This window comes from Callithrix jacchus, chromosome 2, assembly GCF_049354715.1.
Source record: "Callithrix jacchus isolate 240 chromosome 2, calJac240_pri, whole genome shotgun sequence".
Taxonomy (NCBI): Eukaryota; Metazoa; Chordata; class Mammalia; order Primates; family Cebidae; genus Callithrix; species Callithrix jacchus.
Window position 1 is genome coordinate 77,135,086 of NC_133503.1, and position 26,568 is coordinate 77,161,653.

The 26,568-nt window shown below is 35.8% G+C and overlaps 1 protein-coding gene across 50 annotated transcripts in view; it reads left to right on the forward strand.

Annotated features, from left to right (window-relative positions):
* Positions 1–26,568, forward strand: part of RAPGEF6 (Rap guanine nucleotide exchange factor 6) — a 240,722-nt gene that overhangs the window by 92,670 nt on the left and 121,484 nt on the right. For 35 of the 50 annotated variants that reach the window (XM_035290921.3, XM_035290932.3, XM_035290926.3 and 32 more), the window contains one exon: positions 8,057–8,200. In XM_035290921.3, coding sequence (XP_035146812.1) covers positions 8,057–8,200 — 144 coding nt within the window. Of the gene's footprint in view, positions 1–8,056; positions 8,201–21,913; positions 22,881–26,568 lie in introns of those variants that run through there. The other 15 variants (XM_035290923.3, XM_078364881.1, XM_078364882.1 and 12 more) reach the window with 2 other exon arrangements.

Consider the following 26,568-nt stretch of genomic DNA (forward strand, 5'->3'; position numbering starts at 1 on the left):
GTATTGCCCAGATATGTAGTAGGCAATACTGTCTATGTGTAAGTATACTCTGTGATCGTCACACAAGGACAAAATTGCCTAACAGCTAATTTCTCAGAACATACCTTTATCATTAAGTGACACATGGCTGTGTATGTGTGTAATATGGATGCACATTATATGTAACTAATTGTAATTAATTTAACATAATACATATACATAAACCTATATACATATATAAATATTAGTATCCAAGATAATATAACTAGGATTTAGTGGTAATGTTGATATTATTAATGTAAAGCAAGTATGTATGTATAGGTAATTTTTATGTGTATATTATGAAAAGTTCTATTATACATTTAATTGGAATAATTACAATTTATAATTATAGTTAATATAATTAATGCATAAATAAATGTCATTATAATCAAGATTTTTATTTTAGCATAAGAGTTGTATAAAATTAAAGATGTTAAGAAAAACTCCAGTCTAAAATGTCAATAGGAAATGTCAGCATCAACACGATTGTTTTTTCCTCTTTAAAGTATTTACCAGATTATTCCACCTTAAGAAAAAATGTGTTTCCTAGGGTTGTCCATTCCAGAAGCTTAGAAGCAGTGGCATCCAAGTAGTTAAGCCATTCCTAGTGGTTATACAGCTCAGATTATGATGATATTGAGTAGGTACTGTTTCCCCACTAAAAGGATAACAAACCTTCATTAAGTTAATGATTTATAGCAGGTGTGGACATCAAGAAACAGATTGCGATTTCCTTCTCCAGTAAGCAGAGAAATATTTAAAATTATTGGGCTTCTCTCAAAAGTATCAGGATTCTGTGAACCTTAATACTTGGAGTCTGTTTCTTCTTTTTCTATATTTGAAGTGAGATTTTTACCTGGAAAGTCTCTTCTATTTGTATTCATTGTGATTGCTGATAGGTTTGAATTTACTTTCACCACATTATGTGCTTTGTGTTTGTTCTAGCTTTTTCTCCTCTTGTTGTTTTTGCCCTCCTTTAAGTTTTTTTTTTTTTCCTTCCGCTCCTCCCCACCATACTCTCTTAGAAATGGTGTTTGGGCTCTTCTTTTAGTGCTGAATTCTGACTGTTTTTAAATTTGTACTTAGGCTGGGCACAGTGGCTCACGTCTGTAATCCCAGCACTTTGGGAGGCTGAGGTGCGCAGATCACCTGAGATCAGGAGTTCGAGACAAGCCTGGCCAACATGGTGGAACCCCATCTGTACTGAAGATGTAAAAAATTAGCCAGGTGTGGTATGTGCCTGTACTCCCAGCTACTCGAGAGGCTGAGGCAGGAGAATCACTTGAACCTGGGAGGCAGAGGTTGCAGTGAGCCGAGTTTGTGCCACTGCACTCCAGCCTGGCCAACAGAGGGAGATTCTGTCTCAAAATAGAAAAAAAAAATCTACTTAAAAACACCTGAGGCCAATAAGTAGCTAAACTTAATGAGTTTAATGCTAGTATCCAAATGTAATTCCTATTGTTCAATATTTTAACTTTATGTATTCCAAAAATTTTGCCTTACTCTTTTATGTAGTGATTATTTGTTCCTATTTAACCATGTATTTAATATTTTTTGCTTTTAATTCTTTCTTGTATATGAGACCATTCTAATGGGAACACTTGAGTTATGTTTAAAGTATATCCATTAAAAATTCTTTTCTGAAGATCTTCTGGTGTTAAGTATCTCAGGTATTTTAATTTCTTTTTTGTCTGAAAAATTATTTTTCTTCATTCTTAGAGGATTGTTTTGCCATTAACACAATTTTAGAACTATTTTTTATTAACAATCAATGCATTCTTTTTTTTTTTTTTTTAACATTTGTTGTTTTTTGAGGAGTCAGACATTAATTGCCTTCCTGATCTCTTTTTCTCTCTCTGGCTTCATTAAAAGTCTTCTGTTTATATTTTCTCTAATTTGGTGTTGTAGTTTCCAATTATCCTGCTTTGGATTTGTTGGACTGCTTTAGGTATCAAAAATTCTTTTGTTTTTCCTTGAATATTGTCTTGTTCTATATCACCTTCTTGAACTTTTTTTTTAATCTGTCCTCTATTCTAAGCTTTCTTATTTTTCACCTCTTGATGATGACTTTGTGCTGTTTGTTGAATAAATCTTGTGGATTCATCTTCCCAGTTTACGAACTCCCTTTTTAGTTGCATCTTAATATGCCATTCACTTCCTTCATTTTTCTTTTTCTTTTTTTTTTAACTCATTTCCTCTTTATCTTTGGTAATTTTATTGTCCTGTGTTTAATTTCATTTATCTTAACTCAGTTTTGTTGAGTCTCCTGATGAGCTTGTCAAAGACATTCTTCATCTCTATTACTATGTCTTCTGTTTCTAACATTTTCATTTTACTTTTATATTTTAATTTTGTCTGCTGAAATTCTCCATCGATGTGTGTTTATACCTTTTTCAGTGAACATATAACATATTAATAGTTGATTGAAATTCTCTGTCTAGTAGTTCTAGAATCTGGATCCACTCTAATTTCTGTAGACTGCTGTGTTGATTGCTTTGTCTCTTGGCAGGTTTTGTTTTGTTTTGTTTTACCTTTCCTTTTTTATGTGAGTTATAATTTTGGATTTAATGCTAGGCATTGCATATAGGGCTGTAGCTTTTAGGCCTAGAGATGAACATGCTTCTACTGGAGTTGAGCTTGGTTTGGATTCTCTTGCTGTTATGGTTACCTTCAGTGCAACAGTGGTTTCAAATTTATTTAGTGTTACATTGTCCTTGAGTTTGCTGGAAGATTTTTCTGAGTGTTCCTGCTCCACTCAGTTTTAGGATTTCTCTGTTCTCTTGTGCTTAAGCAAGGTCTCATCTCTCCTCCAAATGTAGATTGCTATTGGTTGTTCCTTATTGCTTGCTAGCCTGGCAGTGGGGAGGAGGGCACTTAGGGCTTTCTTGTCCTGGTCAGGCCTCACCTGCTAGGCTGCTGTTTGTCATCTCTGGCTCATTTTCAAGTTTTTTTTTTTTTGTTGAAAAGTTTTAAAATTATGTCTTTCTATTATCTAATATTTTTGGTATATTGGAGTGTTTTCAAGTGTAATTCTGCTTTTTGGGTGGGCTCATTATTTTTAATTATGTCTTACATCCTCACATGATTTTGATGTAGTTGGGGTGTTTTTTTGTGTGTGTGTGTGTTTGTCTGTGAGTTCATCTGTCTTAGAACTTTAGGTACGACAATACTTTAATGTTTGTGTTAAAGTTGCATTTTTGTTGGCAGGGCGTGGTGGCTCACGCACAGCTGTAATCCCAGCAAGCACTTTGGGAGGTCAGGGAGGGTGAATTACCTGAGGTCAGGAGTTCGAGATCAGCCTGGCCAACATGATGAAACCCCATCTCTACTAAAAATACAAAAAATAGCTGGGCGTGGTGGTGCATACCTGTAATCCCAGCTACTTTGGAGGCTGAGGCGGGAGAATAGCTTGAACCCAGGAGACAGAGGTATAGTGAGCCGAGATTGCACCATTGCACTCCAGCCTGGGTGACAGGAGTGAAACTCCTTCTCAAAAAAAAAAAAAAAAAAAAAAGTTGCATTTGTATTTGTTGTTTCTGTTATTGCATATTAATAGTGCTGAATGTCTTTCAGTTTACTTGCATGCTTGAGGTATTATGAATTCAAACTACAGATCTGCCTGAGGGATGGCTTGTGGTTTTGAATTCTCAGGGGAAGGTAATTCTTGTTTAGTTGCTTCCCCTCTACCCCTTCTCCCAGTGCCAAACAAGTTTTCTTCCTGTTCCCTTCTGCTTATGCCTTGCTTACCCTTGTAACAAGGGTGTAGCTGTTTGGCATGAGCTTTATGAGTACGTTTCTATTAGCTTCCTCAAATTTGGTAGAGTCTCTTGTTTCATCTCTTGTCTCTCTCACTCCCTAGAAACATCAGAGTGAAAAGTCTTTTCTTTAGAGTTTAACAGAAACCGCCTGGTAGATCAGGGACTTTATTGGTTTCCCAAGTTCAAGTATTCTTGGTTTTACATCATTCTTGGCCTTTGGATTCTGTACCCTTTGGTGCATTTCGTTCTGTTTGTGGTTTTTTGTTTTTTTTTTTTAAATCTTATATTGTTTTTAATGCAGGCTTTAATGTTTTAAATACCACAATTCTGTTATTTTTAGTGGGAACCTTGTTAAGGGCATTTAATTCTTTTTATTCATGAAATAAAAGTCATGATTAGGTTTTTCTTGGAAGTTGATACTTTCCCCAAGATTTTGAAATGTAGAAAGCCTTTTCCTTCCATTTTTACTCTGTAAAGCGTTTGTAGTTTAAATTTCTGCATTGCTCAGTAAATGGTAGGTATTAAAAGATCTAAGAATCTTACAATATTGGACTTTTGCCGAAAGTAGTTAATTTGTTTTATCTTTTGGGATAGGGCAATATGAAGTTGGACTTTTTAGTCACACTTGGGTTTTGAGTCCTGATTCACCTGCTGGTGTGAATTAACTTTTTTCTTTTCTTTCTTTTTTTTTTTTGAGATGGAGTCTCACTGTGTTGCCCTGGCTGGAGTGCAGTGACGCGATCTTGGCTCACTGCAACCTCTGCTGCCCAGGTGTAAGCAATTTTTCTGCCTTAGCATCCGGAGTAACTGGGATTATAGGCAGTTGCCACCATGCCTGGCTAATTATTGTAGTTTTTAGTAGAGACAGGGTTTCACCATCTTGACCAGGCTAGTCTTGAACTCCTGACCTTGTAATCCACCTGCCTTGGCCTCCCAAAATACCGGGATTACAGGCATGAGCCACCACACCCGGCCTGTGAATTAACTTTTATGAGAATCTGTACCATCTGTTAAAATAGGAAAAGTAGCTATGTAATAAGGTTATTGTGAGCCTTAAATGAGGTAAGTTAGTTTCTGGTATACGGCCTTGTGCATACCTTTTGAGGACTTTATACGTAATTCCAAGGGCCAAATGTATTTGAGGCAAAAGGTAAAATTTAATTAAACACCCATTTTGGCAGATATCTTGAATATCAGGTGAACAAAGATGAATATATTACATAAGACAGTTCCTACCTTAGAGAGCTCGTCATCTTATTAGTGATGTTGATATGCTTGCTGCTATAAAAAGAGTAATAATACTTTTCTGGAGTGGAGGAGAGATTGGTTGAACTAGGTCCTCAGATGTAGGTAGGAGACCAATATGTTGGCAAAGAGGGAATGGGCTTTTAGGCAAAAGTGACAGCTGCATATGTAAAGGTGCGAAGGCAGTAGAGAACATGTCCCATTTATGAGAAGTCTAGGTGTGTATACACAATAAGCCAGTCGAGGTCTGAGAAGAGGAATGTCTCTTGTGATTATGGAAGAGATGGCAGTTGTGATAGGTAGTGTCTTAATGATAGCATATGAAGGAAGAATGGGTATGATAACACAAATTAAAGAATTAAGTTACTTGACAGAGTGTAAGTTATTTATAGGGGCACATGAATAGTCACACTGAGTTGGCTGCTACTTATTCCTGAACTCACGCTGAACAGAACACATTAGACATCAGCTCTTTCTGAGAAATCGTTAAGAAATTTTGCATATCTCATGAAAATTTTTGTTGAAAAGCAAGTAAGGGAGCAGCTTTTCCAGGATTGTACATATAAGATAAGATGATAAAAGTATTTTGGGGATGGAGTTTATAATGCCTTTGAATATCAATTATTTGATGTAAACATTAGAGGTCCATTGTGGCAATTTGAACAGCAGACCTAAGTAATGGTGATTATCTGGGTGATTGGTCTGACCGTGCATGATAGAATTGGAGAGGAACATGCCTAAAGCAGCAGGATCACCTATTGCTGTAGTCTGGGATTGAGGTTATTAAGACTTGAATAAAGGAGTGGTGGTAATGGGAATGAAAGAGCATTATGAGAGGGATTTATGAAGAATTGGCAATCTGAGAGAGAACCGAACCTAAGATTTGGAAGACAAGCAGGAGTACTGAGAATGTTGATAAGATACAGTGTCTCACACCCCCATATCCACAGTTTCACTTTCCATGTTTTCAGTACTGTGGTACTTTTGAAAGAGAGAGGAGCTAAATGATGAGAACACATGGACACATAGAGGGGAACAACACACACAGGGGCCTTTGGGAGGGTGGAGGTGGGAGGAGGGAAAGGATCAGGAAAAATAACTAATAGGTACTAGGATTAATACCTGAGTGCTGAAGTATCTGTATAACAAATCCCATGACACAAGTTTACCTATATAATAAACCTGCACTTGTACCCCTAAACTTAAAAGTTAAAAAGAGATACCATATTCATATTACCTTTTTTTTTTTTTTAAGAGACAGGGTCTCTGTGTTGCCCAGGTTAGACATTAACTCCTGGGCTAAAGTGATCCTCTTGCCCCAGCTTCCCTGATAGCAAGGACTTGCAGACACTCACCACTGCATCCTCCACTTAATTTTTATTACGGTATATTGTTGTTATTATTGTATTTTATTATTAATCTCTTACTGTGCCTAATTTATAAATTAAACTTTATCATAGATATATAAATATTGAAAAATATGTGGCATATATAGGATTTGGTACCATCTGCAGTTTCAGGCATTTAATGGGGATCTTAGAATGTATCCCCCTTAGATAAGGGGCCACCACTGTGCTTGGGTGGGTGCCTAGGAAATTTTTGGTAATAACAAGAGCTCTGACATTAGCAGAAAGAGTAATTATAGGGGAAAACTGAAACCACCATTGGTTATTTGTTAGATGTGAGCTTAGTTATAAAGGTAGATTTTAGAGCATATCAATATACCTTTATAAAAATAGTCATTTAAAAAATTATGGCATAGTCTGTGATTGGACAGGCAGTACAGTCTTGTGTCAGTGGCATAAGCTGTTGAGAGAGATAGGTCTATATTCCTACTCACCTTTAAAAAAATTATTTTTTATTTTTTTTGAGACAGAACTTTTGTCCTGTCGCCCAGGCTGGAGTGCAGTTGTGCAGTCATAGCTCACAGCAGCTTTGAATTCCTGGGTTCAATCCATCTTCCCACCTCAGCCTCCTAAGTAGCTGGTACTACAGGTGAACACCACCATGACTGGCTAATTTTTTTCCCCTTGTAGAAATTGGATCTTGCTATGTTGCCCAGGTTGCCAACTCACCTTTAATAAGTATCACTGTTGTGAGACTGGAATGTCACTAATAACTTCAGATTTATTTTTGCCGGAAGAAAGTAGAGGTAGTACTACTTGCTTACAGGGCTGCTGTGTGAACTAAGTGCTTAATATATATGCATGCTGACCCATTTTAAACTCCTAACAAATGTTAATTTTGCATTTTATTTTCCTACTTAAAAGATGCCAGCCTTACTTGTGGCTATTGTCATGCATTAAGATAAAAATTAAAGAATATTGGCCGGACGCGGTGGCTCACACCTGTAATCCCAGCACTTTGGGAGGCCGAGGCGGGTGGATCACGAGGTCAAGAGATCGATATCATCCTGGTCAACATGGTGAAACCCCGTCTCTACTAAAAATACAAAAAATTAGCTGGGCATGGTGGCGCATGCCTGTAATCTCAGCTACTCAGGAGGCTGAGGCAGGAGAATTGCCTGAACCCAGGAGGCGGAGGTCGTGGTGAGCCGAGATCGCGCCATTGCATTCCAGCCTGGGTAACAAGAGCGAAACTCTGTCTCAATTAAAAAAAAAATTAAAGAATATTGCATAACATTTTCTTGTTTTATTTTTTAACAATTAGCTCAAACCATAACCATGATTGTTTGCTAAGTACAATATGTACACAATTAGGCAGTTTGTAGTAAGAGGAACTCTGAAGTTGTAATTATTGAATGCATAGGTGTAGTTACCAGCCTTCATTTCTGGTAAATGACTTTACCTAGAGGATGTATGTTTATGTGCACGAGAGAGACTGTTTCCTGGAAGGAAACTGTGGTCTCCAGATCTTTATGATAACATCACCTTTAATCTCAGACTGTTTTCTTGAGGCAGTTTCTTGTAAGAAGTAAATGAAGCTTCCTTATGAGCCTGTTAAGACTCCACAGACTGTCAGTAATACATAAAATTTTGATATTTAATCGGAAATATGAACATGTGTTTCAGGTAGAGAATGCCAAAGATAATGAAGATAGTATTTTACAAAGAGAAATTCCTGCTAGACAATCTCGAAGAAGATTTCGGAAAATTAACTATAAAGGAGAGCGCCAAACCATTACTGATGATGTGGAGGTAAACAGCTATCTTTCTGTGAGTATGTTTAGAAACACTTCATGAATCGTTCTTAATTTTCACATATAGTATCTTTAAATTATACATATGGTAATATCAACAAGTTGGGCTCTGTGTGTGAAAGTTTGGGGCAGGTAAATATATAATCTTTTTAAGTGCTTCTGTTTGGTTGAATAGGTTAGGAATATCTTATCAGTGGGAGTTCTGCTTTTGCTTTTTTATTGTTGTTTAAATAATGAAATTCTTAGGCTGGTTGAAGTGGCTCACACCTGTAATTTCAGAACTTTGGGAGGCCCAGGTGGGCGGATCACAAGGTCAGGATTGGAGACCATCCTGGCCAATATGATGAAACACCGCCTCTACTAAAAATACAAAAATTAGCCGAGTGTGGTGATGCATGCCTGTAGTCCCAGCTATTCCAGAGGCCGAGACAGGAGAATTGCTTGTACTTGGGAGGCAGAGGTTGTAGTGAGCCAAGATTGCGCCACTGCACTCCAGCCTGGGCAACAAGAGCAGAACTCTGTCTCAAAAAAAAAAAGGGCAAGAAATGTAATCTGTGTCTTCAGAAGTCTTTAATTTTGTAGCTTCTTTTTAGACTGAAAGTAGTTAAATCAAGAAATAAGGGTAATCTTAAAAAATCAGGTGTATTTTTAGGGGAGAGGTTTCATAGTTTCCAGTTTCCAAAGGATTTCATGATTTCCAAAATATTTAAACAATTAGTACAGAGCATTTCCTCTTGTTTGCATGTGTTAAGAGTAATAATAAAAAGGATGGTTGATTACAGTAAAATTCCCAAGGATGTGTTTAGTTCTTTCGGTTGTCATAAACAGATATTTACTCATTCCGTGTTAGGTGTTAGGAATAAGAAAGATTATTTAGAGAGTTGTTTGTACTGAAATAAGTGATAGATTTAAGGCAGCTCTGATATTTGTCACGTTTGCCTAATTGCACTGATTCAGTACAGTAATGTGAAATAGTTCTAAAATTTATCGTATCTAGAACCACACAAGGTTTATTTCCTGTTACTATTTAACAATTTATTTATCTTCTTGTACAGTAAATTTCCACATCACTAATTAAGATGACCTATTTTGCCTTATGCAAGTAATATATATATATTTTTGAAAAATTAGGAACAGATTGTTCCCATCACACAGTTATATAACCATTTGATGACATTTTGCATATTCTTGGATAAAGCTTTCAACATATAGATAAATATGTAAGGTGTTTGGCTTACTTTTAAAAACAAATATATAAATTTTTCTAAGTTCAAAAAAAATATATAAACTGAACATCTTTGAATGCTATGAAATGTTTTTTTTTCATTATTCCTAATGACTACACAGTACTCCATTATAATAATATTCTATAATTTATTCACTTCCTGATACTTTATTATTTACGTTGTTTCCAGTTGTGTTTTTTTTTTTTTTTTTGAGATGGAATCTCACTGTGTCGCTAGGCTGGAATGCAGTGGCGTGATCTCGGCTCACTGCAGCCTCGGTCTCCTGGGTTAAAGCGATTCTCCTGCCTCAGCCTCCCAAGTAGCTGGGATTGCAGGCACACACCACCACACCCAGCTGATTTTTGTATTTTTAGTAGAGACGGGGTTTCACTATGTAGGCCAGGATGGTCTCGATCTCTTGACCTCGTGATCCACCTGACTTGGCCTCCCAACGTGCTGGAATTATAGGCATGAGCCACCATGCCCGGCCAGTTTAATGGAGAATGAGCACGTCTGTAATAGTAATAACATTTCTAAAATTCCTTTGAGTATTTCTGTAAGTTTGCAACAATTTTTTTGAGATACAATTTTTTGTAACTTTATTGTGATATTGTAAGTATAATGCACTACTCATATTTAAAGTGCACAGTTTGTGCCAGGCGTGGTGGCTCACACCTATGATCCCAGCACTTTAGGGTGCCAAGGGGAACACATCACTTGAGGTCGGGAGTTCGAGACCAGCCTGGCCAATATGGTGAAACCCCATCTTTACTCAAAATACAAAAATTAGCTGGATGTGGTGGCACATGCCTGTAATCCTAGCCACTCAGGAGTCTGAGGCAATAGAGTCAGTTGAACCCAGTAGGTGTAGGCTGCATTGAGCCAAGATCACACCACTGTATTTCAACCTGGGTAACAGAGCAAGACTCCATTTCCAAAAAAAAAAAAAAAAAAATTAAAAGTGCATAGTTTGATCAATTTTGACATATGTTTAATAAAACTTTGAAACCATCACCGTAGTCAAGATTATGATTTCTTCCATCACCCTAACGTTTTGTCGTCTCCCTTTGTAATTCATCCTTTCTAAATCCTCATCCTCAAGCAACCATTTATCTGCTTTTTGTCACTGTGGATTAGTTTTGTTTTCTAGAATTTTATGTAAATGACATCATATAGCGTGGATTTTTTTGGGGGGGGGTTGGACTTCTTTCATTCATTATAATGATTTTGAGACCTTTTCCTGTTGTGTCTATCAAAAGTATTTTTCCCCTCTTATATTGGTGAGTAGTGTTTCATTGTATGAATGTACCACAATTTGTTTCTCTGTTGGCCTGCTTATGAATATTTGGATTGTTCCAGTTTTGGGGAATTGCTAATAAAGCTATGAACATTTCTTTGTTGATACATATACTTCCATTTTCCTTGGTTAATACTCAGAAGTGGGTGACTGGTCATATGGTAAATGTATGCTTAACTTTATAAGAAACTACCAAAATTGTTATTTAGTGTGGCTATTGCATTCTACATAATTTGTGTTATTTGAGAATGACAGTTTCCACATGCTCACCAACATATGGTGTTTTTACATTTTATTATTATTTTTAAAAATTCGAATAGTTATGTAGTAGCATCTCATTTTGATTTTAATTTACATATCCCTGATGACTTACAATGTTGAGCTTCTTTTCATGTACTTATTAGTCACTTGTATATTCATATTCTTCTGTAAAATATTCAAATATTTTTAGAGTTTGCAACAAATTTAAGTGTCTTAAGATATTCTAAAAAATTTCAGAGCTTTGATCTTTGAGGCATATAACTTTGCTATTTAGATAGCAGAAAGGTGATCGAGAGCAATATTTAGTGAACAGGATAAGTAATCAAGCCAAATAAAAAGAGTCCAGTATTTAGATGAGCCATCTATCTTTAATTCTTACTTCGCTAACTGAATGATGAGGAGAGTTCATCTAAATCTTTGGTGCTTCACCTCTAAAAATAAGGATATTGTAATACCAGGTTTGCCTATCTTAGGGGGTGGTTGTTGAAATTTTTAGAACATGTGTGTATATTCACAGTCTGATCAGTTAATAATAATTATAGATTCTTCCTTTCACATGTTTCAGAATTTGTGCTTCTCACTCAGTTTGCCCGTGTAATTTTTTTAGTGTTCACCTTTTTTTTATAGAACTGTTTGAGTATCTCCCAAATTCCTCCAGCCACCTTTCACTGTAAAAGCAGTATTTTTTTTACTTTAGAAGATTTCAAAAAATTATAAAACCTGGAAAGTATTGTTTAATTTCTTTATCAGACGGTATCTACTTAATCAGTTTGTTTATTTGATTTAATTTGTTTTGTCTTCTCTCTGAACTTGTTTCCCTATCACTAGCCCTGTTTTCTACATCCTCTCGTATCCCCTTGCCCCCAACTAGTCCATTTATTTTGCTTCTGTCAATTCTAAGTGAAGCTCTAACAATGTCACTTTTTTTAAACTCTTAAATCTGTTCGTGGCCTATCACCAGTTATCAGAAAAATTCCAGTGATTTAGCGTATAAGGACCTTCATAGTCGAGATCAGTCCTGTTTAATATAATTTTCTGTTATGATGGAAATGTTTTATATCTGTGCCATCAAAATTGATAGCAGCTAGCTAGCCATAGTATTGAGCTATTGAGCACAATTTACAGGTAAATAACCACATATCCCTAGTTGGACAACACAGATCTGGACTTTGTTCACTTTTCCAGCTTTATATATTACCTGTTTTCTATGTATGTCCTACTTTTTGGCCATACGGAACAAATTAGCTGACCCTTGAAGAAACCATGTGTTTATGTACATCTCTTGTATAAACTGTTCTTTTTACTTAAAATGTACTTTTATTCTTTGTCCTCTTAGCAAAAGCCTCAGGACTTAATTTCACGTCATGTCATGGAGGACTCTGATTTTTTTTCCTGGGAAGGGTTAGGTACATATCTGCACTCCCGTAAAATCTTACGTGCCTGTAAGCACTCATTATGATGAGTATAATTATAATTATACTGTATTGCAGTGTCATTGTTTATTTAAATATCTCTCCCATCAGAATGGATGTTCCTAGAAAATGTCAACCATTGTAATTGTAACCTTAGAGTATACTGCCTGCCAAAGAGAATGAAAGTGTCTGTTCTGTCAGCTTGCTTAGCTTCCTGTGTAACATGGGGCACGTTGTATGACCTTTGCATGTCTGTGTTGATAGATAATGTATAGTTTTAAAAAAGGATTAAGTGAGAGAATATATTAAAAGGGCTCTGCCTAGTGTCTGGTGCTCTGAAAAATATTCAGTAATGATAGTAGCATCCTATTGCTGTTGTTACAGTTAAAAAAAATTTTTGTTTCTATTGCTTACAAAACACTCTTATTTATTCCGTACCTGGATGTAAAAAGTGCTTACCAAAATGTGTAAATATATTAAAATAAAAGTAAACAAGTAAGCTAAAGAATCAGAGCAAAGGGAGAATAAAGGTAAGAAAAGTTAAATAATTTAGCTTGAAGTTAGAACAAACAACAGACAACTAAAATTTACCCTAAGAATCACTCACTTTGAACAAGGTAATTTCTTTGTCCAGTTTTTAAAGATTAAAGTAATTACAAAATGTGTATGAAATTCATTGATGAGTCGCTTTATTGTATAGAATGAGTATCAAGAAGCCAATCAAATGAGATGGAGAATGTCTGCCAAGAAATGATGATCTGATTTTGGAATTAATCACTTGTAGACCTGTCTGGTAGTAGTTAGCAAAGCCATTTGTTTAGCCCAAAACAATCTCCAGGACTTGGGAAGAAATACTATTACTTATCCTTTAAGTTTCTTGGGATTTTGTATTTATTTCATAATGAATACAAAATATTTTGCTAGTAACACATGTATTAATTTTTAAATACCTTATACATGTTAAAAATGTAACTCATTCCCCCCCCAATTCTATGTGTGATTTTTAAAGGTTTTGAGGCCAGATTCAGTGGCTCATGCCTAATTCCTAGGACTTTGAGAGGCCGAGGTGAAAGAATCACCTGAAGCCAGGAGTTTGAAACAAAGCTGTGCAGTAAAGCAAGACGCTGTCCCTACAAAAAAAAAAGAAGATACAAAGGTTAAAAATGTTGAGATTATATGGTATATAAATCCTTTTCTTCTTTAGCCCCAGTTTACTTTTTCAGCTTTCTGGTCCCATTATGTTTGGAGGTCCCTACCTTTGGTCCTGTTCTTTCTCTTGAAGGCTCTTTCTGGTTTCTTTACCTAATTCTATACTTTGATGAGTCAGTTTGAATCTTGCCACTTGCTCCTTTTATACAGAATGGGCCTCTATGATGTTCTCCTGACAAAGTCATGTTCAGCCCCCGAGAGTTCATTCATCCGTGACCTCTTTAGAGGAGCCTTTCCTGACGTTTCCTGTACATAGAGTGCACGTCTCTTCATTGGTCCCATAGGATAGTACATGTTCTTGCGTGAAAGGTGCCCATATTATTCTGCACTGTTCTAAAGATAAAAAATGGAATTAACAGCTTAGTTAAGAATGCTTTAAATGCCTGTATTTTTGATAAAATGTTTCATTTTAAATAGCATATAGCAGTAAACATTTTCAAATGTAGTCAGTTGAATTTTTAATATTGGTACATATGTAGAATTAAATGGTAAAATTAAACCAAGACCAATAAACATGAAACAGCTTGGTTTCACCAAGGTCAAGCCCCAGTTGTGCCCTTATTTAACTTGAGTCTCTAGAATATCAGATCTCATTTGTGCTCATTTTCATAGAAATATAATTGAGCCAGATTCTGGGCATTCTTCAAAGGTTTAAAAATTTTTGTTGGTATTTGTGTACTTTAATAAATTATAGTCCTCTTTGATTTCACCTTCCTGTTGTTGCTGTATATTTGTTGCGGCTGTTTTTGAGACAGGGTCTCTGTTACTCAAGCTGTGAAGTGCAGTTGTGCACAAATTGTGGAGTGCAGTTGTGGGAACATAGTTCACTATAAGTTCAAACTCCTGGGCTCAAATGACTGCCTTAGCCTCCTGAGTAGCTAGGACTACAGACATGTGCCGCCACACCTAATTATTTTCATTTTTCGTAGAGACAGGGTGTTGCTACGTTTCCCAGGCTAGTCTCAAACTCCTGGGCTCAAGCAATCTAATCACTGCGGCCTCACAAAGCACTGGGATCATAGACATAAGCTTCTGCTCCCAGCCAGCTGCTGTATTTTTAAATAACAAACAGTGTGCCTGTATGAGTGTTTGTTATATGTTTGTTGTCTTATTAACTGGATCTCAAGTTCCTCAGTAGAGTACATCATAATTTTTTAATTTCTTGTTCTCTATGTTGCTTAGGATGCTTTTTATATTCTCAGGAATAGAATCAGCTGCTGGTCTTCCTCTCTTTCTTCATCATAACATCTGCACAGACATGGAGCCAGTCAGCCCTTCCTAAAAGAATACCTGGAAAGGATTTCCATAGCAGCATTATGGATTTGGGTTTTTAATTTGGAGGGTTTCCCTTTCCTGAGACCTCTTTATTTATTTTCTTTCCATCAATTTTTTGTTCTGAGATTGTATAGTGGTAGAATAGTATGACACACAACAATCTACTCTTTCATTTTATGCTCATACATTTCTAATGTAGTAGGCAGTTCTTTTTCGTTGCTACTCTTGTGATTATATCATGTTCTTCATTCTCTTTCTGTGCTCCATGTTTTGTATAGATTCAGAGCATATTTAGAGAGATTAATGTGCACTTGTCAATGCAGCTCAATAAGAGGTGCTTGTTAAGACACCACATCACTTACCACCTTTGTGGTGATACACTGAAAAATGGCTGGAGGCTTTTACTTGACCATGGGTATGACCACTTAAGGTATTATTGCAAGTGTGTTTTGCTTTTATGGAGAGAGAGAGAGAGAGAGAGAGAGAGAGAGAGTGTGTGAGTGTGTGTGTGTGTGTGTGTGTGTGTGTGTCTTATTCATCAAGGTCCTTCCCCCCACCTCCTCATGAGAAACTCGAGAACTTTGGTACAAACATATGATTGCTGAGGTCTCTTCATGGAGCACCAGTAAACAGAAAGTCTAAACATTTATCCAAGTCAAACTAAAAGGAGGTGTAAACACTATTGTTGCATCAGTCATCAGGAGAATTTAGTGAGTCACTGTTTGATGAAGTAACTTGTTAACATTGTGAACTTTATTTTGTATTTGTGGGCTTGATAAATCCTGATTGTTTTTAATATGGTATTTGGTAAGTACTTTCAGAATAAAATGAATGAATAAACAGACTTGTTACTTCTAAACTCAGGAAGTTTGTAAATAGGACCTTTGATAATCTTATTTGTGTAGAAGACAGTGAGTGCTGATTACACCACTACTGAGAAATTTGGAGCCCCACCTCCAAGAATCTTCAGCTTTTCATTATTGCTTCTCTTCTCTCTTTATTTACAGCCCAGAATACTCTGAACAGGTGTATATTGTTTGTAATTCTTTCCACCTTAAAAACAAAAGAGGCCTTTCTGTTTTTGTTCATGAGTATCTAATATCCTTTAGGAGAATTTTCCTCATTTATCTTCTAGGAAATAATAAAGAATTCTTGATAGATTTTTGTACCTAGTTAGAGGGTATTGAGTCCACAAATAGAGAAAAAGCATACAAGTGATACAACTAAAACTAGGACAAATGCCAGGTTAGAGCAGATACTTTTTAAAAATTTTGTTAAGAAAGCCTTATTGTAGAAATGTAAAATATATAGAAAGAGTATGAAGAAGGAATGAATTTGCTATCATCCTCAGACCTGGAGATAGCTACTGGTACTTACAGTTTTTTTTAATGTACTGTTGTCCCTCAGTATCCATGGGGCTTGGTTTCAGGACCCCCTGCAGATATTAAAATTTGAGGATGTTTGAGTCCCTTATATAAAATGATGTAGTAGTTTTGTGTTATCTTTGCACATCCTTTCATATACAGTCATGGGTTGCATAATGACATTTTGGTTAATGGCAGACCACATAAATGACATCAGATTTTGGTACCTGTTTTTACTGTACATTTTCTGTCTTTAAATATATAAATACTTAACCATTGTGTTACGGTTGCCTACAGCATTCAGTAGAGTAACATGCTGAGCAGGTTCGTAACCTGGGAATCATAGGCTATACCTTGTAGCCTAGGTGTATAGTAGGCTGTACTATCTAGGCTGTACTATCTATGTTTGTGTAGCTACACTATGTGATGTTTGCATAAGGATGAAATTGCCTAATGACACATTTCTCAGAACGTACCCCAGTTGTTAATGCATGACTATATTTGGAATCATTTCTAGATTACTTATAATACCTAATACAGTGTAAATAGAGCATAAATGATTACTATACTGAAAATTTCTATTTTTTTAAAGTTGTTGTAGTGTTTTTTTGTTTTTGGGTTTTGGGTTTTATTTGAGACAGGGTCTTGCTGTCAACCAGGCTAGAATGCAGTAGAACAATCACAGCTTTGATCTCTCAACTTAAGGGATCATTTCACTTCAGCCTCCTGAGTAGTTGCGTCCACATCCAGCTTACTTTGTTTTTTTGTAGAGACAGGATTTCATCATGTTGCCCAGGTTGGTCTTGAACTCCTGGGCTCAAGCAATAGCCTGCCTCAGCCTCCCAAAGGGTTGGGATTACAGATGTAATCACCAATACCCCCAGGCTGAATTATTATTTTTAATGGGTTTTTGCCAAAGTATTTTCAGTCTGCAGTTTTTGGAATCTGCAGGTACAGAACCCATGGACATAGAGGGCTGACTGTATATCTTTTGATTAATTTAAATCCTTTAATTAATTTAGATGATGCTGAATGTTTAGTTATATATTCTTGTGTTTGTATTTCTCATGCAGTTAAATTTTCCCCAAAACATTATTTTCAATATTAATATCATGCTGTATGTTTGTAACAAAGTATTCTCACACAGCTTCCAATTTTTCTCCTGTTCCAAACAACTTTTAGGGAAAAATCTGTACATGACTGATTACTTTCTTAGGATTGATTTATAGAAATTAATTTCCTGGATTAAAGGTATGAAAATTATTTTAAGTTTGTACATAAATGTTGGTAACTTCTAAATAGGCATTTAAAAATTGTCTTTATCATTCACTGTGTATAAAATTCATGAGTATTAAAAAAAAATTCATGAGTATTAGGAAGAGAGCAGGCCCTCTGGTTGTCTGGGGCAGTTCTTCCTCCCTTGATGGTGTGACACTAATTCAGACAAATTTGCCCAGAGTACCAGAATTAGAAAGACTTTTTATCATACTTGAAATATTTTATGGAGTAATTGCTAAAGAAAGCTCTTTTGATAATTGTTTAAAGCAGCTCAGATATTAATGTATACCAGTGGTCTAAGACAGTGATTACGACAGCATTCCAGTTGGAAGGGAATAACAACTACTCAGACATTGTGAACAAATTAATGCTGACTGTTATTGCCTTTTAGTTTGATTTGGTATGTGTTTAGTAACTGTGCTATGTTCTGTATGTGGCTTTTACAGCACTAGAAAATTTAGTATTTAAAAGCACAGAAGGGATGTAATGGTTGTCTTTATAGACAAGGGATATAAAGGAATCCAGGAATTCACAGATAGTTTTAAATTAAGAATTCATTTTTTGTCATTTATATATGTTGCTCTCTTTTTGAAAATACTAATACACTGTTTTAAAACTTTAGATTTGCATATACTTGAGTAACTGCATATACAAAGTATATATCCCTTTGTGCAGATATGAAAATTCTTGATACAGCTGCACAGTGTAGAGGGAAAGCAGAAGCATAGTAGTGCCTTTTATTGTTCTTTCAATTTCAGTGATTCTAATTATAGAAGCTTACATCACCTTCGTTGATGATGATGGTTTCTCTCTCCTTCTTGGTTTTTCTTCCTCTATTACTCCCTAAGGATGGATCCTCTTTCATAGTGCATGTGTGTCCAGCTGGTGGCTGTGACAGTTTTTCCACAAAAATGGGAGTGATCAGTTAGTGGATGTATATGACAGTATGCTGAAGCACACTGTTTCTTACAAAAGGAGAGAGGAGTGTTGGTACTCTTGCCTCCCTTCCTTCATGAAGGCTGAGGATTGGTATGCAGTTTGAAAGCAGAAGTCCTGAGGGGCACCAGTAATTAGAGTTAACTGTGTCTGATAACTGCAAAGGTGCATTTCAGATGTTCAGGTTAAACGTGGGGGATAGGGGTGGAAAAGATTGTTATGATCCTTTGAAAGGGCTTGTATGTGACCTATGACCATTGCAGTCATTTATTCATGTATTTTCCAAAAGACTTAGTGTTTTCACTGTGTAAATCAGTACAATTTAAGTTTATATTTCAAAAACCAAACACAACTAAAACACAGAAATGAGTGCTCTTATATTTTGTAAAACTACAGAATTTTTCTTTTGTTCTTTAACTTATTTGGAGTTTGACTTCTCTAAATTGTGATTATGATATTTCACTGCAGATTGGGAATAAATTATATTAATAAGTATAAATAAAAGGCCTGGGTTAGTATAAATCCAGGTTTTGTTATTAGGTTTGTTCTTCATAAAGCCTAGAATGTATATTCTCTTATGGCTTACCTCCATCTGTGGTAACCTTTCCCTGCCCTTCTTTATAGTGTTGTCACATATTGACACAAAAGGTAGGTTTATGGTTAGTTTAGTAACTCTCAGAACCTTATCTTTGGCTTTCTAAAGAATATGATTTCAAGTATTTTGGTTTGTATTTTTGTTTAAATAATATACACAGTTAACAAATTTTAATAACGATGTGACATTTACCCTTTTATAAAAGTATTTTGTAATGATTTGAAGCTTTGCAGAGTCAACATACATTGCTCTATTTTGTAGTAGTCCAAAAGGCCTTTCTAAAGCTAAAGATTTCATTAATATGGGTTAGCATCATGGCATTTTATATGCAGGGGAGATGTGTTTGTGAGTGGCTGTCCTGTAGTTATTCTTAGACAATATGTGGATGAGGACATTCTTTTTTGCTGCACTTAATTCATTTGAATTGATAAGATAATGAAATGAGATTGTGATAAAATTCTAAAAGTGATCCAAGTGACAAATACGTTATTCAACTAGTCATTTATTTTAGTTACTTGATAAATTACTATTCTCTTCAAAGGATGTTTATTTCTTCGTTCAGTAATTAAAAGGTAAAGTCATTATTTCATCAGAATGCTGGTGGATTCCCACATTGACTCTGGAATTTGGCCTGTTTCTTTTCTTGGTATTGTTACACAGGGATATTTTGCATGATAGGTTTACTATACAGTTCCCTGGAATCGAAGATACTATGAGACGATTGGTAGAACAAGGAAAAGGATGATGTCATCTTCATTTACAAGCCAAACTAAAGGAAAAGAGAGTTTTGTTCCTTTACTGAGTTGGTGTTTACTACAGTAGGTCTAACATATGGCACTAGTGGATTGCATTTAAAAAACTGGGCAGCAGTTTTTTAAAGCAGCTAAGAAGAGATGGCTGTCTCCCTTGCTCAGCTTGAGTTCCTCCTTTGTGTGTTTATTAGCATGATTTATAAAAAGGGGGGAAAGGTGTGCATTAAACTTTTGCTTTTTGATTTGGCTATAATATATTCTGTTGGTACTATACATGAATATAATTACTGTCTGTTGTTTAAATTCTTAGTATTCTTGAATATTGCTACTAATATGTGTAAAATATTCATCTTTTAGAAATTTATCTTTAGTGAAAGTTGTCCTCATGTACATACAAAGCACCTGCTATCATTTTTCTATTTTAAAGAATGATTAAGATTAGATTTTAATCAATGTGCACTTGATACTTAATATTCCAAGATGTACATGTGTGTATATACCAAGATGTAATGGTGTACATGTGATTTATTTCCAAGAATATTAAGTATCAAGTGGAATTCCAACTCATGTATGATTGATTTAAAATAAACTGAAAAAAGAAAATGGTGCTTGAAAATCAACCTGTATAAATATTCCATGTTTTATGTTTAGAAAACTAGTCATGCTTGTTTGCATTTGTGAGATTTAATTTTATATTTAAATGCAGGTATTCTGTATTTTGGTATTGTGTCTTTTGGAATTTGGAATTTTGGCAGAAAAACTTAATTTTTAAAAGCTTTATACAAATCTAAATTACATATTTTGAAAGCATAACTTGTCTTTGTTCACTTAGTTTAACTTAAATTCTAGATTTATAAGTAGTAGCATAATTCAGATTGGCAGCATAACGTTGTTCAGAAAGTTACTCACACTTTGCTGAAAGATACTGAAAGAGCTTATTCTTTTGTGCCTAACAACAAGATGTTTCTTCTGCAATCAGGGAAGTCCTTTGTTAAAATACCGGTCTCCCAGGTAACAACTCCTCTTATGTTGCACAGCCCGTTTTCCCCAAAATAAAAGTGTTAGGTGAATAAAGCAAAATAATTCTATTGCTTTGATTTGTTCACTGATTGTTATTCTCATAATGTTACTGCCTGGAGGTGCAGCTAACTATATTTTACTATTGGGAACTGTGTCTTACTTTGGCCTTTAGAAGCCACCATTGCAGGCTTAGTTGGAGTATCTTCTGCCTTGTGGCAGAAGCATGAAGGACAAGGATCGGTACTAGTACTATTGTGTTTTCAGTTGGAAAAGGGTGTGGCAAAATTAAAACCTTTTTCTATAATTTCTATAAAAAAAGGGGGGGCGGCAATTTTTTTTTAGTCCACGCTCACTTTAATCATTTTCTTTGATTTCTTCTGAGTGAGTTTTGCTGGCTTCTTGTCTTTCTAGGAATTGAGCATTGGGCTGCAGGAAAGTACCATGTTGTGTAGGTGATTCTTTCTCAAAGGAGTTGGTACGTGCTGCAACTATTGGTGTATGTGTGATTTTTTTCCAGCTTTCCTTTGCAAAATGAAATTTATTTCCATTTAAATTTACTATCTACATACAAATCTTAGTATTAGTTTGTATATTTTTAATGTTAGAGTTCAGAACAGTTATTTGATAAATAGAAAATTTTGCAAGTAGAAACCTCTTGTTAACAAATACATGTGACATTTGAGAACCTAAGCTGCCTTATCTGTTTGGAATGCAATGGTATCTTATCAGAGCCTATTATTTTACCTTAGGACAATGCTGTATTATATTTGAATAATAATAGGTAATATAGTTTCCCAAATATAGCTGTGTATCATTGAACAGAATTAAAAATCAAAATGGATTTTTAAAACTGTCGAGTAGAAAGGGTGCTTTAACCAATTTTTTTCTTAAAGAATTTAGCTTGCTGATGTGTCTCATAGAAGGGAGGATGGGGTGTGTGTGTGTGTGTGTGTGTGTGTGTGTGTGTGTTTTCAATAAATTGCTCTTTGGGCTACATCTGCAGATACAGTAGCCAATTGATCTAATGCAGTTTCTGGAGGCTTTCTGTACAGGTGATGTCATCCTTTTAGCTCTATTCTCCTCCCACTCTCCTTCCTTCTTATTAGATATTTCATCTTACTGCAGAGCATAGAATCAATAGGAGCTTCTCCTTAGGGAACTGCTGTGAAACAGGCAAGGACAGTAGGAATTAAGACACTAACATTCAGTCTTGCTTTAGCAGAATATATAGTGGTTTTGTATCATATTATATAAAAAAATGTTTAACCAGAAAAGCCAGACTTACATCAACAGTGCTGTTTTACTGATGCATTAGAACAAGAAGCAGTGCTGCAGAGCTGTAAACAGTGTATGTGAATAGAGAAAATAGTTGGAATTTTGGAGATTCTTAGGCATTCTCCAGAACAAACCTGTTAACAGCATATATTGTCTAGCTGCCGCTTGCTCTAACTGCCATCTGCTCAAGGGTTTTTTTTTTTTTTTTTTTAAACCTCTGGTGGTTAAGAATATAAAGAAGAAAACTTTAATCTTCAGGATACAATGTTTATTTTTGATGCAGAAGAATCACTGCTGCAGTGCTTGTTCTACAAAATGAAATAGGTTGAAGAAAAGACAAAGCTATATTACAGAGAGGAAAGATTTCACAGAATCCAAGAACACAGATTTGGTGCATGTTGCCTGATTTGCTTTGATTGATACTGTATTAACTATTGTGCTGCCACTCTGCATGTCTGTGCCAGGTGCTTGAGGCCGTATGTATATGTCTGTATATACTGAGCCCAGATATGTAAACATCTTCATTTACTGTGATTTTCTTGTTAAAGTGAACGTTTTGATTTAGAACAATACTTTACTGAAAGCTCCTGATTTTAGTTTTTAAAGGGGTTTGGAGAGGCTGCCTTTATATAAACACTGTAGTGGTACGTGATTTCTAAAAAGAAACTTAGCAGAATTTTGTCACCGTACTCATCACTTTGGCTCTGGTTTGAAAAGGAAACTACCCTTTCCAGCCTAGGAAATGGCTTTTCTTGTTCGCTGTTATGCCAATTGTCTTCAGCCATGGGCCTCCAAAGTAAGTAATTATTACTTTCTTTATGATTGATTTAATCCAGTTATTAAATTTTATTTTGAATTGTAAATGAGCTTTATTGTGCTGTTATATTTTCTAAACTTTAAAAATAAGAACTGCAAAGGAGTCTTTATTGCCATTTTGTTTTTAAATTTAAAGAAACCTCTAAAACATTCTAATGTGATCTATAAGAAGATTTGAAAGATGCCTTTTAAATATACAGACTTAGAATGCAGTGCATTTGAGATATACTCTCTTCAGACTGAATTTCTTTTGATAATGGCTATTGCTGTGTACTTATTAGTGATCATACTCTAACTTGACTCATTTTCTTAATTTAGTCTAATTTCTAGATTATATGACATTTTTCATTAATATGCTGTCAGATAAATTATGATTGAATTGTGCTGTTTTACAACTGAATTGTGCTGTTTTACAAAGGTTAGTTGATAATTCTTAAGCAGTGAAATAATATGAAGAAAATACTCATGAAAATCAGTTATGTAAAAATATCTAAATAATGAGTCTAAGTATTTTCAAAATAGTAAACCATTAGCAGCTGGAGACTATTTAAGGTCATCTATCATACTTGTCTTTTTTAGATAAACATAACTCACAAAAATGCAAAGTGCTATACAACATTCCAGGCTAGGTTGTAGGAAAATAAAACTAATTCATCAAGTTTTATTCCAGATAGTGGCTATTTATATAGTCTGTAATTTGATGCCACTCAAGTTATCTTTCCTGTCTCATGTATGTATTATAAAACAATGTTTTTTCAAAACATTTAAATTGTAACATTTAATATGTTACGATTTTTTCTGGTTCTCTTGCATACAGACAGGCACAATAGAGACACTTCTTCCTATGGTCTGAAATCATGTCTTTGTTTCAAGGTTGTCCTGTTGATTGTGACTAAGGGAGAAATGGTATGATACCATCATGGTGTTTTTCTGTTTTATCTGGCCTAGCTCATTGCATATTTTTCTTAAAGGTAGCTTCTGGTAAGACATTTAAGTTCACTGTCGATTTGGCAAACAGCTGATTGAAATGTAAAGAGATGAAAAGAAACCTAGGTACACAGTGTATTTGTGCTATTATGTGGCTAAGGCATAAATGGCTTTTTTAGTGAAAATGCCACCTATATGGCCCAAGCATTGCTGATGCTTGATAGCCACACTGTACTACAAAGGTTTAAACCACTTGTAGAAAGGGAGTGAGGGAGACTAGGAAAAAAAAAACTTTAAAGAAAATTAAGAATGAGATATAGAGGTTGTTTTCTAAGGTAACCAGCAAAATAAAATAGCCTTTGGAGTTACTGATAGCCAACTTTTGATCCCATATTTAACAAATATAGAAGAGTCAAAGAAAAATTTAAAGATCAGCTTCTAAGGTTTCATGAAATGCCAGTAAACATTATATGAGCAAAATTACGTGATTGGTACTCTACTGTGTAAATCAAGTATTTGTAAGAGTACACGTCTCCGTCCCCCTTCTCTCATGTTACTATTGATGGAATTTTGACTCTGAATTGTAATTAAACACATAAAACTTAGAAATTTTTTATACTTCTACCTTTGGTTTTCCAGTACATTTTACTGGTTTTATTCATCTATTTTTGCCTATGCTACTAGGTACTTGCATTTTACTACTTCTGAATTCCTTAATTTTCTTGCTAAAATAAATAGTAGTATTAGCATGTTTCTTTTGGGGGTTGAGAAAGAATGAATCCTAAGTCCTTGTGTGTTCAAAATGCCTTCTTTTATATTTACTCTTAAGATAATTGTTTAGTTGGATATAAAATAAAATAATAAATCCAAAACCTTTTTTCTTTAGCACTTTGAAAAAGTTACTACACTGTCTTGCCTCTAGTGTTGCTAATGAGAAGTCTGAGCTCATTATAATTTTTTTTCCTTTATTAAGTACATTTATTAGTAGTTTTGTTTTGTTATTTTACTTTTTTTTTTTTTTTTTTTAAATTGTGGTCCTCCAGCATGGCCAACATGCTGAAACTCCATTTCCATTAAAAATACAAAAATTAGCTGGGCGTGCTACCACATGTCTGTAGTCCCAGCTACTCAGGAGGTTGAGGTGGGAAAATCGCTTGAACCTGGGATTCAGAGGTTGCAGTGAGCTGAGATTGCACCACTGTAGTTTAGCCTGGGAGGACAGAGTGAGACCCTGTCTCAACAAAAGCAAACAAACAAACAAACAAAAAACGAGGTCCTGCTCTGTTGCCCAGGCCAGAGTGCAGTAGTGTGATCATGGCTCACTGCAGCCTTGAATTCCTGGGCTCAAGGAATCCTCCCACCTCAGCCTCCCACACAGCTGGGACCACAGATACACAGCACCATCCCTGGCCAATTTTCTAATTTTTTATACAGACAGGGTCTCTCCATCTTGTCCAAGCTGGTCTCAAATTCCTAGACTCAAGCAATCCTCATGCCTTGGCCTCCCAAGATGCTGGGATGAGCCACTCTGTCCAGCCTTTTTTTTTTTTTGACACTTTTAAAGTACTCTCTCAAGCTGAAAATTCTCATTTGTCTTCAGTTGTGAGAAATTCATCTTGTTTGTTTGTTCATTTTTGACAGTCTCACTCTGTTGACCAGGCTGGAGTGCAGTGGCGGGATCTTGGCTCATGCAACCTTCCCCTCTCGGGTTTGAGCAATTCTCCTGTCTCAGCCTCCCGAGTAGCTGGGACTGCAGGTGCCTGCCACCATGCCCAACTAATTTTTGTTTTTTCAGTAGAGGTAGGGTTTCACCATGTTGGCCAGGCTAGTCTCAAACTCTTGACCTCTAATGATCCACTCCTCTCAGCCTCCCAAAGTGCTGGGATTACAGGCATGAGCTACCACGTCTGGCCTCTTGTTTTTTAATTGCAACTCTTTATTTTTTCCAGTCTCTCTAGAGAGAGATTGAATTGAGTTTTTGAGGTTTCTTTCAGGAGGTTAACTTCATTTAAGTGGTTCTTAGTTGGGAGCTCACCTTCCTGATCTTTAGAGTTGCTTGCTTGAGGTGAATGTTGACTGGGTGGAGAAAGCATTACCACTTTGGCTTCTATTTCCTTCTTTTTAGGTGCTCCTACAGTTGCTGGTCACTGGTTGATTTATCCATAGCTAAAGCCGCAGGTCATTTCTTTGCCCTTAACTACTGTACCTATCCACAGTACTTGATACTGTACCTATCCTCCGCCTCCTGGGTTCTAGCACTTCTCCTGCCTCAGCCTCCCGAGTAGCTGGGATTACAGACATGTGCCAGCACAGCTGGATAATTGTGCATTTTTAGGAGCAATGGGGTTTCTCTATGTTGGTCAGGCTGTTCTTGATCTCCCGACCTCAGGTGGTCCGCCCGCCTCTGTCTCCCAAAATGCTGGGATTACAGGTGTGAGCCACTGCACCCTGCTGATCACTTACTCCTTAACAGACTTTCTTCAGAGTAAAAGTCCAAGTCTTCACCATGACCTACCAAATAGTGGGTGCTCTCTCTTCTACCTATCTCCTACTATACTCCTCATTCACTCTCACCACTCTGATTTCCTTTCTTGTTTTCAGACTTGCCGAGCATTCTTACACTGATTTTCTCCTAAATTATAGTAATTTACTTTTAATAAGCTCACCATTAAAAATGAATATTGATTGAAAGCTTCTTTATGGTTTCAAAAATATTAAAGTGGGGAGAATAATGTGTCTTA